This window comes from Bacillus rossius, chromosome 6, assembly GCF_032445375.1.
Source record: "Bacillus rossius redtenbacheri isolate Brsri chromosome 6, Brsri_v3, whole genome shotgun sequence".
NCBI lineage: Eukaryota > Metazoa > Arthropoda > Insecta > Phasmatodea > Bacillidae > Bacillus > Bacillus rossius.
Window position 1 is genome coordinate 75,191,952 of NC_086334.1, and position 19,938 is coordinate 75,211,889.

At 37.8% G+C, this 19,938-nt stretch overlaps 1 protein-coding gene across 2 annotated transcripts in view; it reads left to right on the top strand.

Annotated features, from left to right (window-relative positions):
* LOC134533308 (methylcrotonoyl-CoA carboxylase beta chain, mitochondrial) overlaps positions 1–19,938 on the top strand; it is a 165,793-nt gene that overhangs the window by 72,896 nt on the left and 72,959 nt on the right. For both annotated transcript variants that reach the window (XM_063370795.1, XM_063370796.1), the window contains one exon: positions 17,985–18,051. In XM_063370795.1, the coding sequence (XP_063226865.1) occupies positions 17,985–18,051 (67 nt within the window). The remainder of the gene's footprint in view (positions 1–17,984; positions 18,052–19,938) is intronic.

Below are 19,938 nucleotides of genomic sequence, written 5' to 3' on the forward strand. Positions count from 1 at the left end.
AAAGGTAATTAAAAAGATTTTATGTATCATGTTATTTGTTTTATTTATATTTTAACTGGAGTAATCTGTAGCTCATTGTAAATATTTATATTCTACTTTTTTAACCTAATATATATTTTAGAATGACAGAAAAGATTAATATTTTTCCCAAAGTAAGTTTAGTGTTGTGAAAGTGATGGGAGTTATATCATAATAATATCTCAATAGTATCTGCTGCAATAGAACCTCCCTTACCAGAGTAGGCTACTACCAACTGTCTAACTCGGCTTAACATAACGAGAGTACGGCACATGGGCGAATCAGTATTTTTTCACGTGGTTTACAGAATCAGACTATAATGATGGCTGCTTCTGTAATCAAAAATAAACTGAGTGAAACTGTCACCATGACCATCAGGTTTTATTAAACACTATATGAAAAGGAATGGCTTTTTTTTGCAAATGCATGTTCATGCCTTATTTTTTTAATTCCACTTCTGTCTCATTAAGATATTGATTTTCTAAGGGGTTCAACATTACCTCGTCTGGTTTATTTCCTGTAAATGCACTAACAGAAACACTGGTGTGAAATGCCGAGGCGCGACAAGCGAGAGCAACTAGCGGCCGGCCGTCACACTCAGCAGTGCGTTCCAGAGCTGAGTAGCGGCTTGCTATCAATATACGTGAGGTATTTCAACTTAAAGTGGAGGGCAAACTTCAAATACAAGGGCAGATATAGGTCACTGAAATTTTAGTAATCCTTCATGAGGACGTGCAATGATATATATAATGAAAAGGAGTAAACCTATTTGTAGAAAGTATTAAAATAAATAAATCATCGCAAACAATCAACAATTTAAATATAGAATGTAAAACCTTTGCCTAGTATACAATTTTATTTTAGACACTCTGTCTTTCACTATGATTTTTCACTGGCCAGTGATATAAAAAATATAGTTTAACTCATGTTCTAAAACTTAAGTGTAAAAATTTATTGTCCCTATACCGCAGTTTGTCCTAAAGTCTTTTGTCCTAATTTTGTTGGTTCTACAGTCATTTGTCCTAATATAATTTGTCCAAAAGTCATTTATCCTAATTTCAGTACAAACAATTTTAGGACAAAAGACTACAAAGAACTTCTAGGACAAAAAATTTGAGGACAAATGACAATAAAGGACTTTTAGGACAAACAATTTTAGAATAAATGACGTGTACTCGATTATACTAGAGTTAGAGTGCCACAGTTTCACAGTCATTTAAAATCAACTTTGTACACACTCCAAAAAAAATTATATTGTTTGTAGGCTAATTTCCAATTTTTACAATTTAGAATATCTGTACTTTAGCTTTATAGCATTTCATCTATGTTGTATCTAACTTGATTTATTTATTATCCTACATATACTCTAAAATTTTTGTTGGTTATTCATTCATTTCTTTCAAATACTTTATTCCAATTTCCTTTCTTATGTATTAATAACGTACTGGTATAATTTTTGGTAGAGTTCGAAGAAATGCTATCTATTGTAGCCGTTACCATGGTGCGACTTTCGGAAAATATTAATAGAGTTTTCTGTTTCATGATCCATAGACCCCAAATCATTGTTGACTCAAAAGTTTATATATATATAACATTTTAACAATTTTTTGGTTCTATGACTGCTATAATTTTTCATTAATCTCTTCCAAACTGATACATAAAATCTAATTTTGAAAAATCTCGGTTGAGTTTCATTAATGGACAATTTCCGACCAAAGGGGTAGAAATAGGAAATGTTTTTTTGAAAAACAGAAATATCACTGTAACTCCCATAATATTGAAAACATCACATCAGTTTGAACGTATTCTAACTCGTAGGAGTACTACCAAAAAATTTTTAAAAATAATTTTTGATACTATCAACCATAACTGCAACGGGTGGAACAAAGAAGGGTTGCAGGAAAAAATAAAATCATAAATCAGTTAGTAGGCACACTATCAGTGGTGTAGTTCCAAATTTTACAGTGCCGGAGCTCTTTGTATTTAAGACTCTTTGGTTCACCCATCCTGCTAATAAAAGAGGGGGTCCGGGGGTCCTCCCCCGGGAAATTTTGAATTTCCAGGTGCTAATTGAAGCTATATTAGCAATTTTACTGGCAGAAATAACAAAAAAATTTTGTTAACAGAAACTTATATGGAGGTATTAATTTAACAAATATCGGCAAGTTTCATGACTATTAATTTCACTTTTTGGAAAATACAAATAATACCCTTTCATGTTTTTACAATACATAGACACAAAAAGGACACAATTGGTACATTAAGAGACATTGTCATACATTATATTACAAAACTGTAACCTTGCTACATGGCATTGTACAAAATGTCTGCAATTCAAGTTAAGTATTCAACACTGTTTACAATAAATCAGCAAAAACATTTTTTCAGTATTGTGCCGGAAATTAGGCATTTCGTCACCTTTTTTAATTTTTGTTCTATAATTTTAAAATTTTGGGATTTCTTATTTTTTTTATTTATCTGGTTGTTAATGGGGGTGATTGACTTTTTGTTAGGCCGGTGTACGCCACGGATTTAAACTTTGTGCCAGTGGACCGGAGCCCCTTCCCAGGGGGCCAATCTGATATTTTGCTGTCTAATGTGGACATGGTCAGTCCGGTTGAAATTTCTCTCGCCTGCAGTCACGTCCCGAGTTTGTAATTTTAATTCCCTGCATGACCAAAACTGCTTTGAGCAGCTCCTGGGCTGCAAGCTGCTACCTTGTAGAGGCCTGCTGAGAAAAGCATGTCTCGTCACGAAGCAGTCTCCAGTGGAGCTGCGTTCCCACCTTAGTGGCTATTTCTGCCCCCCCTTCCTCTCTCTCCTCCTCACTTCAGTTCTGAGAAATTAAGCTAAGAGCAGTGACCGGACGGGACGATGACCTGATGCTAAAACCTTCTCCCGGGTCCGACAGACACATCCCTGACATCTAGCGGAGGAAAAAGTAACCGCGGGCCTGGTCGCTAGTGTGCAGAGCTTACCTTCATGACACCTGGTGGCAAGTCTGCTCACCACCTCAAGTAGTTCCCCCTTACGCCGCTAGAAAGCAGCGTCGCGGTGCCATAAGGCACTATGCTTTCCTCTCGCGGCCCGGAGAAGTCGATTGTTCGTTGCTTTCGTTTCGGTCCGGTAGAGAGTGCGCATGTCGTGTTGTTGTCACGACCGCCTCGGAATCCTTCGGAAATTTTCGGCTTAGAACCGAACCTACCCCCTCCTTTGACCCGGGGCCTTACTGCCCGATTTAATTAGGTGCTTTGTCCGATTGCGAGGACTCAGCCCTCTGACCTCGGCTACTGACCACGTCTCCTCTACGTCCTCTGCGCTAAGAGGCTTTTTGCGGGAACGGTGATTTTCGCGTGCACGAGAATGTAGTCAGCTTGCTTAAGGGATGTGATCCCGTTTGTACAGTAGCCAGGCAGAGGTAGTTTTTAGAAAAGTCATGCGTAGTTAAATTTTTATTTATTCTTATTTAATTCTAAAAATTCCGGTTTCGTCCGCGCATCCTGACTTCTCAGTCCGCGGCATCCTGATGTCGGCGCGGGACACCTAGTGAGCTCCGAACTCTACACCCTGGTTGGTGAGTAATCCGGCCTTTTTCCCCCCATTCCCGTTTGTTGGCCTTTTGCGCCGACGGTGTAGGACTGTCTGGAAGCAAGTCTAATTCGTTTTGAATTTGATTTGGGTTTCAGACAGGGTCGAAGTGCTGGAGAGACAAATTGCTCCCAGCTCGTGGTCCTGCACCTCCACTGCGGGTCACGTTAGAAGAGAGGTTTCCGCGACCCGACGTTATTTTTTGAAGACCCGGGTGTTAATGTGAAATCAACACCCTCCCCCCCCCCCCCCCCCCCCCCCCACCTTCTAGCTACGAACTACATTAATCGAATGAATAGCCTACCAGCGAACAGTGCTTTCCTCAAGAATCTGTAAAATCGAGGAAACTCATATATATATATATATATATATATATATATATATATATATATATATATATATATTATTTATTTATTTATTTATTTATTTATATATATATATATATGTAATTGTTGGGACATTCAAATTTGGTGCGATTTTTAAATTTTTGATTATGTAATAATATTTTGTTAAGGTGTAATGTGTATTGTTTTAAATTATTCTGGGGCGCCCCCTTTAACATCGTTAATTACTAAGATTTTATTGTCAAGTTTTAATAATGCGAACACAAAATTCCTTAATAATAAACCTGGAAACCTATAGACCAAGCTACCGAGTTTGTGTATTTATTTATCAGATACCTTCTTCATTGTAACGATCCACGAACTCCCAAGTTACTAGTGTGCAGGGAGTGTAAATTTTCTCTTGTTCACCGTCTCGTGCCCCCTCTGGTAATTAATTTTTATTTATTAATATTTGCCCAGCAGTTTCCAAGGACTCTTTGATTAATTTAAAATAATATAAAAATTGGGCACGAGGGGCGTTTCAATTGGTAGCAGAGCGTGGTTTGGTCTATAGGCATACCTAAATCGAGTAGGCATACCTAAAATAAAATAAAAAATAAATATAGATAAAAAAAAAATTTATTAAATTTTGTGATAGCAATTTTGTAATAATAACATTGTAAACTGATCGCTGGTACACCCGGTAGTTATATTGCTTTTCTATTTTAAAATTTATTTTGAGTTTTACGTCCCACTGTGATTGAGTTTGCGCGCGGTGAGACACCGCGCGGCCTCCGTCGCGTCGGTGCGACGACCCTCAGGCAGCGTGCTTTATCATGCGCGCGTGTCATTCTCCCTGTCATCCTCTTCACCCCTCCCCCTCACGCCTCACCGGCTGGAGGAGGCAAGGTCATGTCGTTGCCCCCGTGTCTGGCAGCGAGACAATGCGTTGCAATCTAGTTGGTTCCTCACGGCCGACAGTGCCCTGAGTTTGTCTAAATTCCTCCTTTTATCTGTGTTTTTTTTATAACACATCTGCCTGCAAACCAGGCAATCTTTGTAAAAAAAAACTCATCATAGAAGTCCTTTCGGACATCGTGGTATTTTGTTTTGTCTCTCGGCGTCTTGCGCGCGCCGACATGTTATCTCTTCACCACATGACAGGGCCGCCAACCGCGCGGAACCCCCTCTCCTCTCCCGTGTGCTCCACTCATGGGCCACGTATTTTGTAAACAAACTACCCATGCTTTGTATGTCCTAATAAAACAAGCACTATAAATAATCTATACTGCATTAAATATAGCAGCAAGGTATTTTCTTGATCTAGGGAAACGTTAATTATAACATAATAATTTTATATATACCTTATAATAATATTAACTATACAAATAATATGATGATATAAACTCTTGTTTTAGCTAATGTTAAGAAACTTCCATTGTTTACTATTTCTAAGTATCTTAAAATTAACGATTAAGTATTTTAATAATACATAAAATAAATCTAAAAAAAAGGGTCCATTCATTATATAATATAAAATAAGAATATGCTCTTAAGTAATTTTAACAAGTACTCTAATCCTATTGCATCGTTCACAAGCAAAGTGAATATACTTCGACGTACCATTTCATTGTGTCACCATACACACCCATGTGCCTAGCTTTTGTTTAGATTTATTTCGTGATCACCCAACGAGAGGTGCAATCACTCATACCTTTAAGGAAAGGTTACTGAATTAAATTGTTTATATACACGGGTTGAATCCCCAATACTTTTACGCTAGACATGAGGTGAGGAATTTATTGTAAGATAGAGTACTATACCTTTTTTTAACGTCGAGTTTTCTATGAGCAATTTACCAATTAATCTAAAAATGCAAGGTACAGGATAAATAATATTTTTGTAATTATGATTTTTGAGTAAACAAATTACTAACTTTTATATTTTTTGGATCGGTGTTAATTTCCTTTATAAGGTGGTGTACAGCTATGTATTTAAAACATCTAAATTTTTTTCATTATCCGTTTTTCATCCAAATTCGTTGATCTTTCGGGTTTCGAACCCGAACTAACTCAGGGGTGAAATTCCCTCGTAGGTCTCTCTGCTTCAGTCTGAGGGTCTGATCAACCGTCAGAGCTTGAACATATTGAGCCTATGTGAGTTAATAAATGTAGGTATCCGGGACCGAGGTGTACTTCGCCTTTTAAGCAAGTATTAAATTCATTTATTTCGTCTGATCCATCGTCAGATTGTGCAGAGCTATGACTCAATGCCTTCGACTTCTTATGGACAGCGAAACAATTATGTACAGGGGTTATATTCCCAAATTTAGTTTGTAAGTTACGGGTTACCATACCCATTTACAGGGGTTACAGTCCCCATTAGTCACTGAGTGCTCAAGGACGCATTTCCCTTGTTTCGGCCTCAGTGCTTTTCGGCCTCCCTCATAGCGCCCATTTTGTGTTCCTACACGATATCCAAAATCTGAGATCAACGGGATGAATTTCATTTCATTAATATAACAACGGCATAAATAGTTGTAAGCTTACAGGTACTTTAAGGTTAAGCTTTAAATTTAATTTTTTATTTATTAAATGATTTTAAGGATTTATTTTAAATAATTCAAACCAAGTTTAAATGGACTCTATTTAATTATTAATCTTGTCTTGGACTTATAAAGTGTTACAGTCAAAGGTCATGGAATTAATTCTGCTTTATTACAAGTAGTAGGGCAACAGACATATTTTTTTTATCTTTTCTTTTAGCTCATTAATAATAATAAAATCAGTCATATTAAAATATGTATTCCCCCAAAATTAAGTAGCTACGAGGTGACTAGTATCATTTTAATATTTACAGTAATCACCGAGAGTGGTGAAATACTTTTAACCCCCAACGAGAGATCCACTGAATTAATTTGTGTTTGTTTAAGCATCCCGTTTCTAGGCTAGCACAAGCTAGGTAATTTAAGATATTTTAATTTTTTTAATTTTTACATACGTAAGTTCAGTCTTTAACAAGCTACTTGACGTAAATAGTTTTAACTTTTTTACTCAGAATACCTCTCTGATTATTTTTCGAATCTTCATGAATCTTGTTCCACGATTTCATATATTTAATTTCTGATTACGTTCCTTTTTTTTAATAACCATAATTCGTAAAGTAAGCAAGAATAACGTTTGTAGTGTTTTTTTGTACTGATTTTGCGTTAATGCTTGTACATGCTTATTTCTTTATTTTCCCTTGCACGTAAATGTGATGTACAGTGACGTACATAGAGTCTGAGCACTGAAGCTGTCACATCTAGCCATTTTTCTTTTTTCTTTTGCATTCTACCCCAAGGTTGTATTTCTTTTACATCGTTATCGATGAGATTGTTTATTTAAGTAAGAGCTACGTGACTTCCAGACGGCAAACTGGTTTCATTTATGTGTTTTTCTAAAATAGGAGCTAGGTCAAGCTAGCCAACGAGCGGCGCAAAAGTTAGGGTCCTCTGAGCCAACGAGCCATGACCAAGGTCCTCTGAGTGAAATATCTCATGACCATTTTCGAGTGTTCTTTGGGTTACATTCCCACCACTCATCTTTGGACGGCCTATGTTCAAACCCCCTTCTCAGGCAGTGCGAAGCCTATCAGCAGTCTTGGAAGATCTAACCGCTCTATTATAATTTATCCCTTTTTGATTTATAATTGTTGGTTTATTGCATTTTACATTTCTTTAAATAATTTAAGTTTGAGTGCGAAGAGTCGTTAATTTATCGTTTTGTTTGCAGAAATCTTTTAAATAATAAATACTAGTTAATAATAATAAACATCAGAGTGGTATGCGCTGAAATTTCTTAATTTATCGAATATTTAATATTTTTAAATTCATTCGTTCCTACGGAGGGTTGATCTTTTGGGGTTTTCATCCCCTATCATTTAAAATTCCGCCACGGGAATTCCACCCTTAGGCCATGTGTCACTCTGGGACTGAGGCTCTGTTTCGCCTTCGGGCAAGCAGCAAATTTGACTGTCTTCTCCATCGCCTGACTGTGCAGGGCTGAGTCCCAGTGCCTTCGGCTTCTTATGGAAAGACTATTTTCAGGGGTACCCAAATCCCCACCTTTCATAACTGGCACCCGACGGACCAAGTTCCGGTTCCGGCCCAGTGTTTTAGGCCCACCTCACAGCGCCCATGTTTAGAGTTTTTGTCACGTGACATCATTCCCAACATCGGAGATCAACTTTCCGAATTACATAATTCACCGTTAAGGGTGATTTAGACAATTATATACACTTTCGATTTTATCAACATATTTTTTTATAAGTAGTAGGATACAGGCGAACCTGGTACTAGTTTTACTGAGCAGTGTAAGTGTTGTTTTTTTTTTCCCTATATGCTCCGCATTCAAGCGGGGGAGTATGTGCCGGAAATTAGGCATTTCGTCACCTTTTTTAATTTTTGTTCTATAATTTTAAAATTTTGGGATTTCTTATTTTTTTTATTTATCTGGTTGTTAATGGGGGTGATTGACTTTTTGTTAGGCCGGTGTACGCCACGGATTTAAACTTTGTGCCAGTGGACCGGAGCCCCTTCCCAGGGGGCCAATCTGATATTTTGCTGTCTAATGTGGACATGGTCAGCCCGGTTGAAATTTCTCTCGCCTGCAGTCACGTCCCGAGTTTGTAATTTTGATTCCCTGCATGACCAAAACTGCTTTGAGCAGCTCCTGGGCTGCAAGCTGCTACCTTGTAGAGGCCTGCTGAGAAAAGCATGTCTCGTCACGAAGCAGTCTCCAGTGGAGCTGCGTTCCCACCTTAGTGGCTATTTCTGCCCCCCCTTCCTCTCTCTCCTCCTCACTTCAGTTCTGAGAAATTAAGCTAAGAGCAGTGACCGGACGGGACGATGACCTGATGCTAAAACCTTCTCCCGGGTCCGACAGACACATCCCTGACATCTAGCGGAGGAAAAAGTAACCGCGGGCCTGGTCGCCAGTGTGCAGAGCTTACCTTCATGACACCTGGTGGCAAGTCTGCTCACCACCTCAAGTAGTTCCCCCTTACGCCGCTAGAAAGCAGCGTCGCGGTGCCATAAGGCACTATGCTTTCCTCTCGCGGCCCGGAGAAGTCGATTGTTCGTTGCTTTCGTTTCGGTCCGGTAGAGAGTGCGCATGTCGTGTTGTTGTCACGACCGCCTCGGAATCCTTCGGAAATTTTCGGCTTAGAACCGAACCTACCCCCTCCTTTGACCCGGGGCCTTACCGCCCGATTTAATTAGGTGCTTTGTCCGATTGCGAGGACTCAGCCCTCTGACCTCGGCTACTGACCACGTCTCCTCTACGTCCTCTGCGCTAAGAGGCTTTTTGCGGGAACGGTGATTTTCGCGTGCACGAGAATGTAGTCAGCTTGCTTAAGGGATGTGATCCCGTTTGTACAGTAGCCAGGCAGAGGTAGTTTTTAGAAAAGTCATGCGTAGTTAAATTTTTATTTATTCTTATTTAATTCTAAAAATTCCGGTTTCGTCCGCGCATCCTGACTTCTCAGTCCGCGGCATCCTGATGTCGGCGCGGGACACCTAGTGAGCTCCGAACTCTACACCCTGGTTGGTGAGTAATCCGGCCTTTTTCCCCCCATTCCCGTTTGTTGGCCTTTTGCGCCGACGGTGTAGGACTGTCTGGAAGCAAGTCTAATTCGTTTTGAATTTGATTTGGGTTTCAGACAGGGTCGAAGTGCTGGAGAGACAAATTGCTCCCAGCTCGTGGTCCTGCACCTCCACTGCGGGTCACGTTAGAAGAGAGGTTTCCGCGACCCGACCTTATTTTTTGAAGACCCGGGTGTTAATGTGAAATCAACACCCTCCCCCCCCCCCCCCCCACCTTCTAGCTACGAACTACATTAATCGAATGAATAGCCTACCAGCGAACAGTGCTTTCCTCAAGAATCTGTAAAATCGAGGAAACTCATATATATATATATATATGTAATTGTTTGGACATTCAAATTTGGTGCGATTTTTAAATTTTTGATTATGTAATAATATTTTGTTAAGGTGTAATGTGTATTGTTTTAAATTATTCTGGGGCGCCCCCTTTAACTTCGTTAATTACTAAGATTTTATTGTCAAGTTTTAATAATGCGAACACAAAATTCCTTAATAATAAACCTGGAAACCTATAGACCAAGCTACCGAGTTTGTGTATTTATTTATCAGATACCTTCTTCATTGTAACGATCCACGAACTCCCAAGTTACTAGTGTGCAGGGAGTGTAAATTTTCTCTTGTTCACCGTCTCGTGCCCCCTCTGGTAATTAATTTTTATTTATTAATATTTGCCCAGCAGTTTCCAAGGACTCTTTGATTAATTTAAAATAATATAAAAATTGGGCACGAGGGGCGTTTCAGTATCTTGGTGTTGCCCTTTTGCTACGCGGGTTCTCGTATCATCTGCTGAACGGTGCGATCTCAGCCACGTTGAAATGTAAGGCTCAGGGTTCCAGTCTTTGAGGGAGGGTCCATGCAGTTTGATGAACATTAGTGATGATACATGTGGTATTAAAAGTCTGTTTCTGGTAGGAGATACAATGATGTTCATCAAACTGAACCCCCTTTCGCACTCAGTTGAACTACACGCAATCAGTTTTGTGCAGTTCATTAACACATTTAGTTCTCTGGGAATACAGCGACTATTGTCAAGATAATCCCGGTAAGCATTTTTTTTATCTTGGCTGAATTAATTTGGAATCGTGTACAAAGATTCTGTATATCCTCTTCGCCATACCCTACAGGCAAATCGTCTGGCCATTGATCAAAGTCAAGAACTTTTATTTGATTCAACAGAATTTCATATTGAATGTTCTTTGTTACAGTCTCGGATGACGCTGACGTTGACTCATGGCTAGACATGGTTGTAAACAGCCTCTTTTTCAGGTTATTTGCTACACTAGACAATAGTTGTTGCTGGTTAATGGATGTCACTTTCGTGTTATCGGTTAATGGTATGGAACAAAACTGTCCTTTTTTGATCGCAATTTGGGCCTCTAAAATTCGAGTGCCAGGCTTCTCTTTGAGAGATTCAATGAAGCGAATGCATCGCTTAATTAGTTTGTCTGCATAGACAATAGAAGCATTTCTATTTTGTAGATTCTCAGAAAGAATGGCTAGTTCTGCTAAAATGTCATACATTATGGCCAAATCAAGTAAAAACTGTTTGGATGAAAATCGCTTCAATAAGCCATTGTACATGCTTCTTTCAGTGGAAGATTTACTCATATCTACTTTGGCTTTTGAAAAATGGCTGAATAAAGAGCTGTATCCAAACCATACCGCTGAAACTGTTCGGAACGAACTGGTCACCCCCCTGGTTGACAAAATACGGCCGATTTTATTAATTACTTGGCCGAGCTCTGCAGCGCACTCAGCTAGTTGGCGTTGATTCATTGGGGACCTACTGTACAAAGTATATAATTTGTCCATAAATATGTGAAAATGATTCACACCTGCTACTTCATCAACAGAATCGGCTAATGCTAACTCAAGTCAGTGATTCATACAATGCCAAATTATAATATTTGGATACTGGGATGGAAATTTCTGAGCTACTCCAGAGTGTTTCCCAAGCATAACACTAGCACCGTCACTTGTAAATCCTACCAAATGTTTTTTGAGGTATTCACTATTAAACCCGTGTTTATCAAGACAGCATAATAAACTTTGAAAAATTGTCTCAGACTTTTGATTAGAAAGTTCTACTAGATCTAAAAATAAACAAGAGGGTGGTTGTTCTTTGCTTATTTCACATCTCAAATAAACTATTAACACAGATTTTGAACTTAGGCTGGTCAACTCATCAATTATAATTGATATTTTCCCAGACACACCCTTAATTTGTCTAATAATCCGTTCCTTCATTTCTTTTGAAATATGCTCTATAATTTCAACAGCACTATATCGAGACTGTAAACCAACACCAACATTTACCCCACTTAGCTTCTGAAGTTCAATTAAACCGAAATGTTCACTGTAAGGTCGGTCATTCTGCGCAATGTAATAAGCTGATCTAAATGTTGCTTTTGTTGAATCATGCTGAGCTTTACTCATAGATTCACAAACATTTTCAATTGATTGTTTGTGAGATGTTTCAACAATTGTCTGTGCTATAGGTGAGCATTAGATTTCTTGTGTTCGGTTATTTTTTTACGTAGTGATTTAAGCTGATCTGATCTGTTAGATCCGTAATAATTAACTGAATATGAACGCCATTCATTAGCAATAGAAATTCACTCTTTTTTGAATGCGCCTAATTGAGTTACCTCGGAACATACTTTGCAGCCTAGCTTACCTTGCCTGCAATCAATCCATGGGAAAGCTTCTTTTTTCCTTGACCACATTTCTTCATTCCAAACATCTGGCCAGTGTAGCAGTTCCACACTTTCAACACTACTTGCAGTTGCAGCCGCACAAGAACTATCTTCATCTTTATTTACGAGTTCATTATCGTCTCTAGGCGAGTCATTGAGTTGATTATACTGAACCGAGGTGCCTAAGATACACGTATCAACACCAGCAGTGGAGATATTTGAATCACCAACACAACTAGTAACAGGGGCGACCCGAGAAAAGAAAGAGGTCAACGTTTTTTGTTTCAGTTTTTGTTCCATTATTACTGTAGATAAATTGCTAATAATGTTCAATTTTCAAAAAAAACTGTCTTCCTCATGCTATGTAGGTAGTTCACTGACTAAAAACAACAACAAATTATTTGCTAGTAACATGGCCATAAAAAACTATAACGCACAGCACTTAACCAAAGTCTACAAATACGCGCAAATTAACGGAATAGAAAACAAAACTGAACCAGGAATGTAGCCAGTGTCGGTGTCGCACAGATGCGGTGTTTAGTTTTGCAGCTGCCTTGTAACTGAATAACCCAGAGCTACGTCAACTCATTTCACTGCGCAGTGCGCAAGCGCATGGTGTGCCTGCCAACCTCCTGCCTCCTCCTTAAAAATATCCTTAAAAATGAAGGGGAAAAAAAGTCACGCACAAAATAAAAGATCGTGGTATCTTTTGCTTGCAGTTTTGTTTTTCTCTTTTAATACCACGACCAGCTGCACGTTGCAAGCGAAGCCTCAGTATATAATGCGGTAAAATAATAGGAAGTTTTAACTCAATGTTTTAGTGCAACGGCGCACGCACAATGCCAGCTTTACATATTCGTAAGTTACGAATAGTAACACAGCAATCAACAAATCTATAGAGATATTCAGTAAAGAGCACAGTAAATTACGGGACAAGAGATAAAAAAAGGACACCCGCACACATCAACAATCATTTGTTTAGAACGTTTATCGCATATATATATATATAATTATATATATAATTATTTTCCCCCCACCAAAACAGTGGAGGAGCTTCCGCTCCTGCCTCAAGAGCAGTGGCGGAGCGTCGCTCCGCTCCGCTCCGCCACCACTACAACCCTGCACACTATCAAATTCCTTCAAAGTGTTTTACAATCTTATAATTTTTATCTAAAACTTTTGTCTGAAACAATTTTTGCTAAGACAAACCATTGCTTGCTACAAGGGGTTGAAAATAAGGGTTTTAAAATAACAAAAAACTCATCAAATCTGTACCTTGTACACTATTAAATCCATTTATTTTTATTATCCATACTAATATTATAAAGCTGAAGAGTTTATTTGTTTGTTTGTTTGTTTGTTTGAACGCACTAATCTCAGGAACCACTGGTCCAATTTAAAAAATTCTTTCAGTGTTGGATAGTACATTTATCGAGGAAGGCTATAGGCTATATTATATTATCAATAACATTAGGGATCCTTACTAAAAGTCCAATAAGGTAACCCAAAGTGTAAAAAAATGACCCGAAAAAATCCTTACACGGCATGCGCTGCAAAACCTATTGATTATAGAACAAAACAATGTACTACCACTTTGCAGAACATATAATTGTCTTCAAAAAATATCGCGTAACCATATGTCTAACTATTGTAGTTATCTCACAATTAGTGTTTTCTTTTAATTTTTTAAATAATTAAAATGCCGTCGCTTCAAAAACTCTTTATTGTGTACCTTGGTATTAATCCTTATCAAAATAAATTACTGCATATTCAAGACGAATTCAATACCTTTCTACAACTTTTTGAATTATTTAATTCGGACGTTTCATTCAAAAGATATCGTGATATTTAAAATGTAAGTATTAGTGTTGTAGCCAAATAAATATTAAGTATTGCACGCGCATGTATGATTAGCATTGAAGACCTAATCTCTAAAGTTTACCCAGATGTAGTCCATATAGAAAACAAAGACTACCAGTGGATGTGTCAAAGGGCAATATTGGCAGCTAGAAACAGTAGCGTTGACGACATCAATAACATGATACTGGGTAAACTTCCAGGAGATAGAGTGAACTACAGGTCCATTGATAAAGTAATGGATCAAGAAGATGCGGTACATTATCCACAAGAATTTTTAAATTCTTTAAATCCGAGTGGCCTTCCCTCACATTCACTCAAATTAAAAACTGGCTGTCCAATTGTGCTGCTAAGGAATCTTAAACCACCAAATTTATGCAACGGAACCAGACTCCAAGTAAAATTCCTTCGCGATAACGTGATTGGTGCTACAGTATTGACTGATCCAGCAGTAGGGCAAACAGTGCTCATACCTCGCATACCTATGATACCAACGGATTTCCCTTTTCACTTCAAGCGAATTCAATTTCCGGTGAAGGTATCGTTTGTGGTAACAATTAATAAGGCCCAGGGACAAACATTTAAGCACGTAGGAATAGATTTACGCCAAGAGTGTTTTTCGCACGGGCAACTATATGTTGCTCTGTCGAGATCTGGTTTGGGAGAAAATCAATTTCTACTTCTGCCGGAAGACAAAAATAAAAATATAGTTTACGCACAAGTACTTTAATATACCATTGGTTATGAGTGTTTTGAGAATAACCTAAAACTGTGCATCTACCATATTATCTCAGAAAGTCACAATACCCCCCAACAAAGTTCACGCGGAAAAAGTCGCGGGCACTGCTAGTAAAACATAAAAATATTTTCTACAACTTTTGTCCGAAAATATTTTTTATATGACCAACCATTACTGCAAGGGGTGAAAAAAAACAGAGGTTCAAAGACAAATAAATCATGACTCACTTAATATGCACACTATTAAATCTGTTCAGATTGTTTGTAAACCGTATGAATATTATCTGAAACTTTTGTCTGAAAAATTTTTTTATACAACCAACCATAATCACAAGGAGTGGAATAAACAAAAACTGGAAGACAAAAATAAATTCAAAACTCCCTTAGAAAGGACACAATATAATACATTTAAATTGTTTGTAAATTTTTAATTTTTATCTAAAACTTTTGTCTGAAACAATTTTTGGTAAGATGAGCCATTTCTGCAGGGGGTTGAAAAAAACAAGGGTAAAATCTGAAAAAATTCCTTATTTCCGTACCATGTACACTACCAAATTTGTTCTAATTCATTGTTAAACCTTTAATTATTATCTACAACCTTCGTCTAAATTAATTTTTTTATACGACCTACAATGACTGCAAGGGGTGGAATAATCAGGGGTTTAATGACAAAAAATTCATAACTCTCTTTTTAGGTACTGTATCAAAAACATTCAAATTCATTATAATTTTTATCTAAAATCTTTGTAACAATTTTTGATAAAACAAACCATCATGCATACTACCAAATGCAATATTAGTTTAAACTTTCTAAATATTGACTAAAACTTGTTAAAATAAATTTTTATCTAACCAACCAGTACAGCAAGGGGTACAACAAGGTTTGAACAAGGCTTGAAAGTAAAAAATGATAATTAATTTTTTTTAATGGATTTTCTATGAAATCTATTATAATTGATTGTATATATCCTAAATTTCATGTACAACTTTGGCGGGAACAATTTTTGATGAAACAAATTATTACTGTAAAAACTGGGGTGGAAATTAAAAAAAAAAATTAAAAATTTCTTAGTATCAAATCGTTTGAATTTATTTCGAACCATCTTAATATTTTAAACCTTGGTGCAAAGCAAATTTTTATACGACCACGTTATTAGTGCAAGGGATGAAAAATAGTGTTTGAAGATATAACAATTAAATAATTATCTTTGTTGGCATGTAATATGAAATTCATTCTAAGTTAATAAATGGTGGATACATTGACTTAAAAATATGTAGACACAATATTTTCAGTGCATGGAAAATAAGAAAATATTTAATTGATAATTTTGTAATATTGGAAAAAATAAATATGTTATGTTTATTAAGTTCTTAAAATGTTCCAGAAGTTTGTAGAAGCTTCCAAAATATTTCTAGAAGAAATAGGTACTTTTGAAATCTGCCTGTGCGGAAAGGGATTTCCCCCCTCCCCAGTATTAGTTTTATCGTTGAAGTATTTGATATCTGTTTTGTGATGTCCTTTGTTTGTCCATTGTCCTGTGTTATTGCTTTGCTTGTATGTGTGTATATGTATGTTGTGACTATCTGATAAGGTTTTTTCATCTCTAAACAGGCATGTTACAATAAATAATTAGAGTTTATGTAGGTTCATAACATCACAGTATTCATAACATTAAAGATGACTATCAAAATTGTATTTGCCATATTTTTTTATTCACTACGATTGTACCACTTATGGCTGAAATCTCATAGGTGTTTTGAAAAAAATGTCACACCATGTATGTAGACATTAACTCCTTATAGCTGAACAACTGGCTAACTCCTTTGGATGGAAAAACAGAACTGGCATCAGAAAACTTACATACTTGGACTTTCATTTTTAGTTTTCTTCTTGGAAGTTATGGACAGTATTGTCTCTAATGATTTACCGTATTTACCTGAAAATAAAGCGACCCAGAATATAAGATGACCGCTTACTTGAAGCAGACTGGTGAACTCATCTTCTAAACACAACTCAGAAACAGAAATCATGTAAACTAGCAAAATAACCTTACTTTTAGTTTTACTATTTGAAATGACATATGACACAGCCAATGAGTACGATTGCTGACACAAACATGAGTCAAGGCTGATGCTAGGATAAGGGGGGGTGCGGGGTGGGTGAGTTGGCGTTCCCGATTTCCCTACCCGGAAGGGGGGGATGGTTAGGGGGGAGGGGCAAAATTGGTCCAATTGGTTGCAGGAAAGGAAGTACAGGAGAGAAGGCTTAAGCATTAGGGATTTATTTCCCCAGATCTGTCTGTGGAAGGACCTCTCGTGGCATATTGCCAACAGTACCAATAATATACGTAATAACATATGCAACATATGTACATAATTAACAACATTTGGGTTTTATAATAAAACATTTTGTAATTTCACATACTGAGGATATGTACCATTCTCTATTTAGTGCCTATGTTATTTAGACAGAAATGTGATGACACACAACAATACCAGGGAATGTTCATGACTAACATTGTCATCTATCGGCAGTGAGCGTAGATTTCACCCTTCAAATAGAGGGGTGGTAGTGGTTGTTTAGGAGCTCGGAGTGGTTGTAGTGATGACAGAGGCCAAAATGGTGGACTTGTAAACAATCTTTAGTATCATTTTATATTAACTTAAACAAACATAGAAAATATTTGTGTCATTAATTCTAATCACCATCAGTCAGCATCAGGCTGTTATTCAATGTCACTGTCATTGTCTACATCCCAGTACATGATCTCTGCCATCTTCAGTCCCAGCTATAGCATAGATGGGCAGCATTTGTTGAAGCTATTTCCTGTCACTTTGGACTGTAATCCACCGTGCTCACATAAGAACTGTGCTGCTGAGACTTACAGTGATAACAGTTGCCTAGCCTGGCCCTTTCAGAAGTCTGTGCATGACAAACATCAGTACTACTTGTTGTACATTACATTTTTTAATATTTTTCTAAAATGTATACATACATGTGCTAAATTCTTGGTGGATTAGTTTTAATCTTGTTACATTTTAGTTATTTTATTTATTTATTAAATTTAAAAAAAAATTAATGTTTTTAGTTTTTTAATTTTTAATTTTTTTTTTTTTTAGGGTACACACTTTATTGAACTTTGTTGCCAAAGAAAAATTCCTCTTATTTTCCTCCAAAATATTACAGGTGAGAAGAAATATAAACATTCTGTTCTATTTATTTAATTTTTTTTTACTATAGTTGAATTCATTCAGTGTATTTTTCTGTGTTCATACACTTGTTAGAATTTTATATAAGAAAACTTAATCTTTATTTAATATGGCTGAACTTTTATGATATTAAATAAATGTATATATTTTGTGAATGACTGCTGTAAATTAAAAAAAAACATATCTTTACTTATTAGTGTATACGACATACCAATTATTTGTAATCCTGAGAGCTACAATAAAACTTGTTCTCTCCATAAATAATGTTTCATGTTATTCTTTACGAGGTATGGGTAATGATGTATTAATGTAATCGTTTTAGAATCAGTATCTGTTGACATTCCCTATTTTTTTGTATTTCTGATTCAATTTTTTCAAACCGGTACTCAACAAAAGATATGCATGAAAAAAGTACTAGTTCATCCAGTCAGGTTTTGCCAACTTTTCAATTTACCCTTTTATAGTTCTGTAGTAGTCTATTACTAATATTTCTATTAGTTAGGTTCTTTGAATTTGTAGACAGAAACTTTTGATAACTCTAGATCCACTTCAAAATTCGATTATGTCTTATACATATATGTTCAATTTATTGGAAATATAAATGTATGGTTTATAAAACCAAAATATCCACAAATGCATTTTCTTTCGACATAACTCGCGACTGAAGTAAACACAAACAACTGAAAAGGGAGGACCAACAGCAATGCATAAAAATGCAGTTAATAGTGGTCCACCGTCCACCAAGTCTTTGCATCACCTCTCAGTACTTGGCCGATGCGGTCTGCCCATTCTGCGTCCGGTACGCCGTAGCGACCCAGTCGCTCCCGGCAGACCTTCAGGAACTTCCCCGGGTCGTCGCTGGTCCTCCCGGTGAACTCAGGCCCTGATGTTGGTGGGGTCCCCACCCTGCTGTGGTCCCGACACTCGCCACAGATGTACCGTCCCTCCTCGAATGTGGCGGACTCCGCTTCATTAGTGCACGCACCATCCCACGTCACGTTCTTTTCCCGTACAGTTAGGTCCGGTACATTTCAAAATTTCAGCCGCGAATGATGTTACTTTGCTCGGTTCAAGGCACATACATGTGTCGTGGCCGTGTACACTTGGCACAATACAGCCCACTCAGGTGCAGAGAGGCACTTGAACTCAAGAACCCTTGGTTGCACACGCGTATACGCAGCACAGTACCTGTTTTGCAGCCAGCTGCCGGATTCTTGGAATTCCCGTGGGCGCCGTGGCCACGTGGCGGGTCGGTGTTTGTCTCCTCCTTCCATCTCACAACCGCACAACTCACATGTTCCGTTTCTCGCCTAGCTCCACGCTCTTAGGCGCGGATCGGCGCACGTGTATACCTCGGGCGCCACCACGTGGACCCGGCTACCGACTCTGTCCCAGGGCCGTGACGTGACCCATGTGGAGCTAGGCTCGACTGCCCCTGCTAGCACTCGCCGGCCCGCTCTCAGCGACGGGCACGCTATGTTACTGCTCGTGGGGTCACACCTCCGTCCCTGTACCTATAGCACTTGGTCGAGAATGAATTGAGTGCGAGTCGGGTGAATATTGAGTTTTATTGCCGCCGACACGTACACTGACAATGTGACCAAAAAACGGCAAGTAGTACAGCTTTCACGCTGACTAGGACACTGTGTGGACTGGCCCCGAAACTGTAAGCTTGCTGAATAATACAAAACTTGTCGCGGGTTTTACTAAGGACACAGGAAAACCCTAAGAAGGAGGAAAAAGGGACGTTTGCGGGTGGTTATGAAATTAGTTGCTAAGATAAATTCGATCCAATAACAATTTATTGACAAACTTAATAACACCAAAAGGAATTGCATTGATTCTCAAACTGACATAACACTTA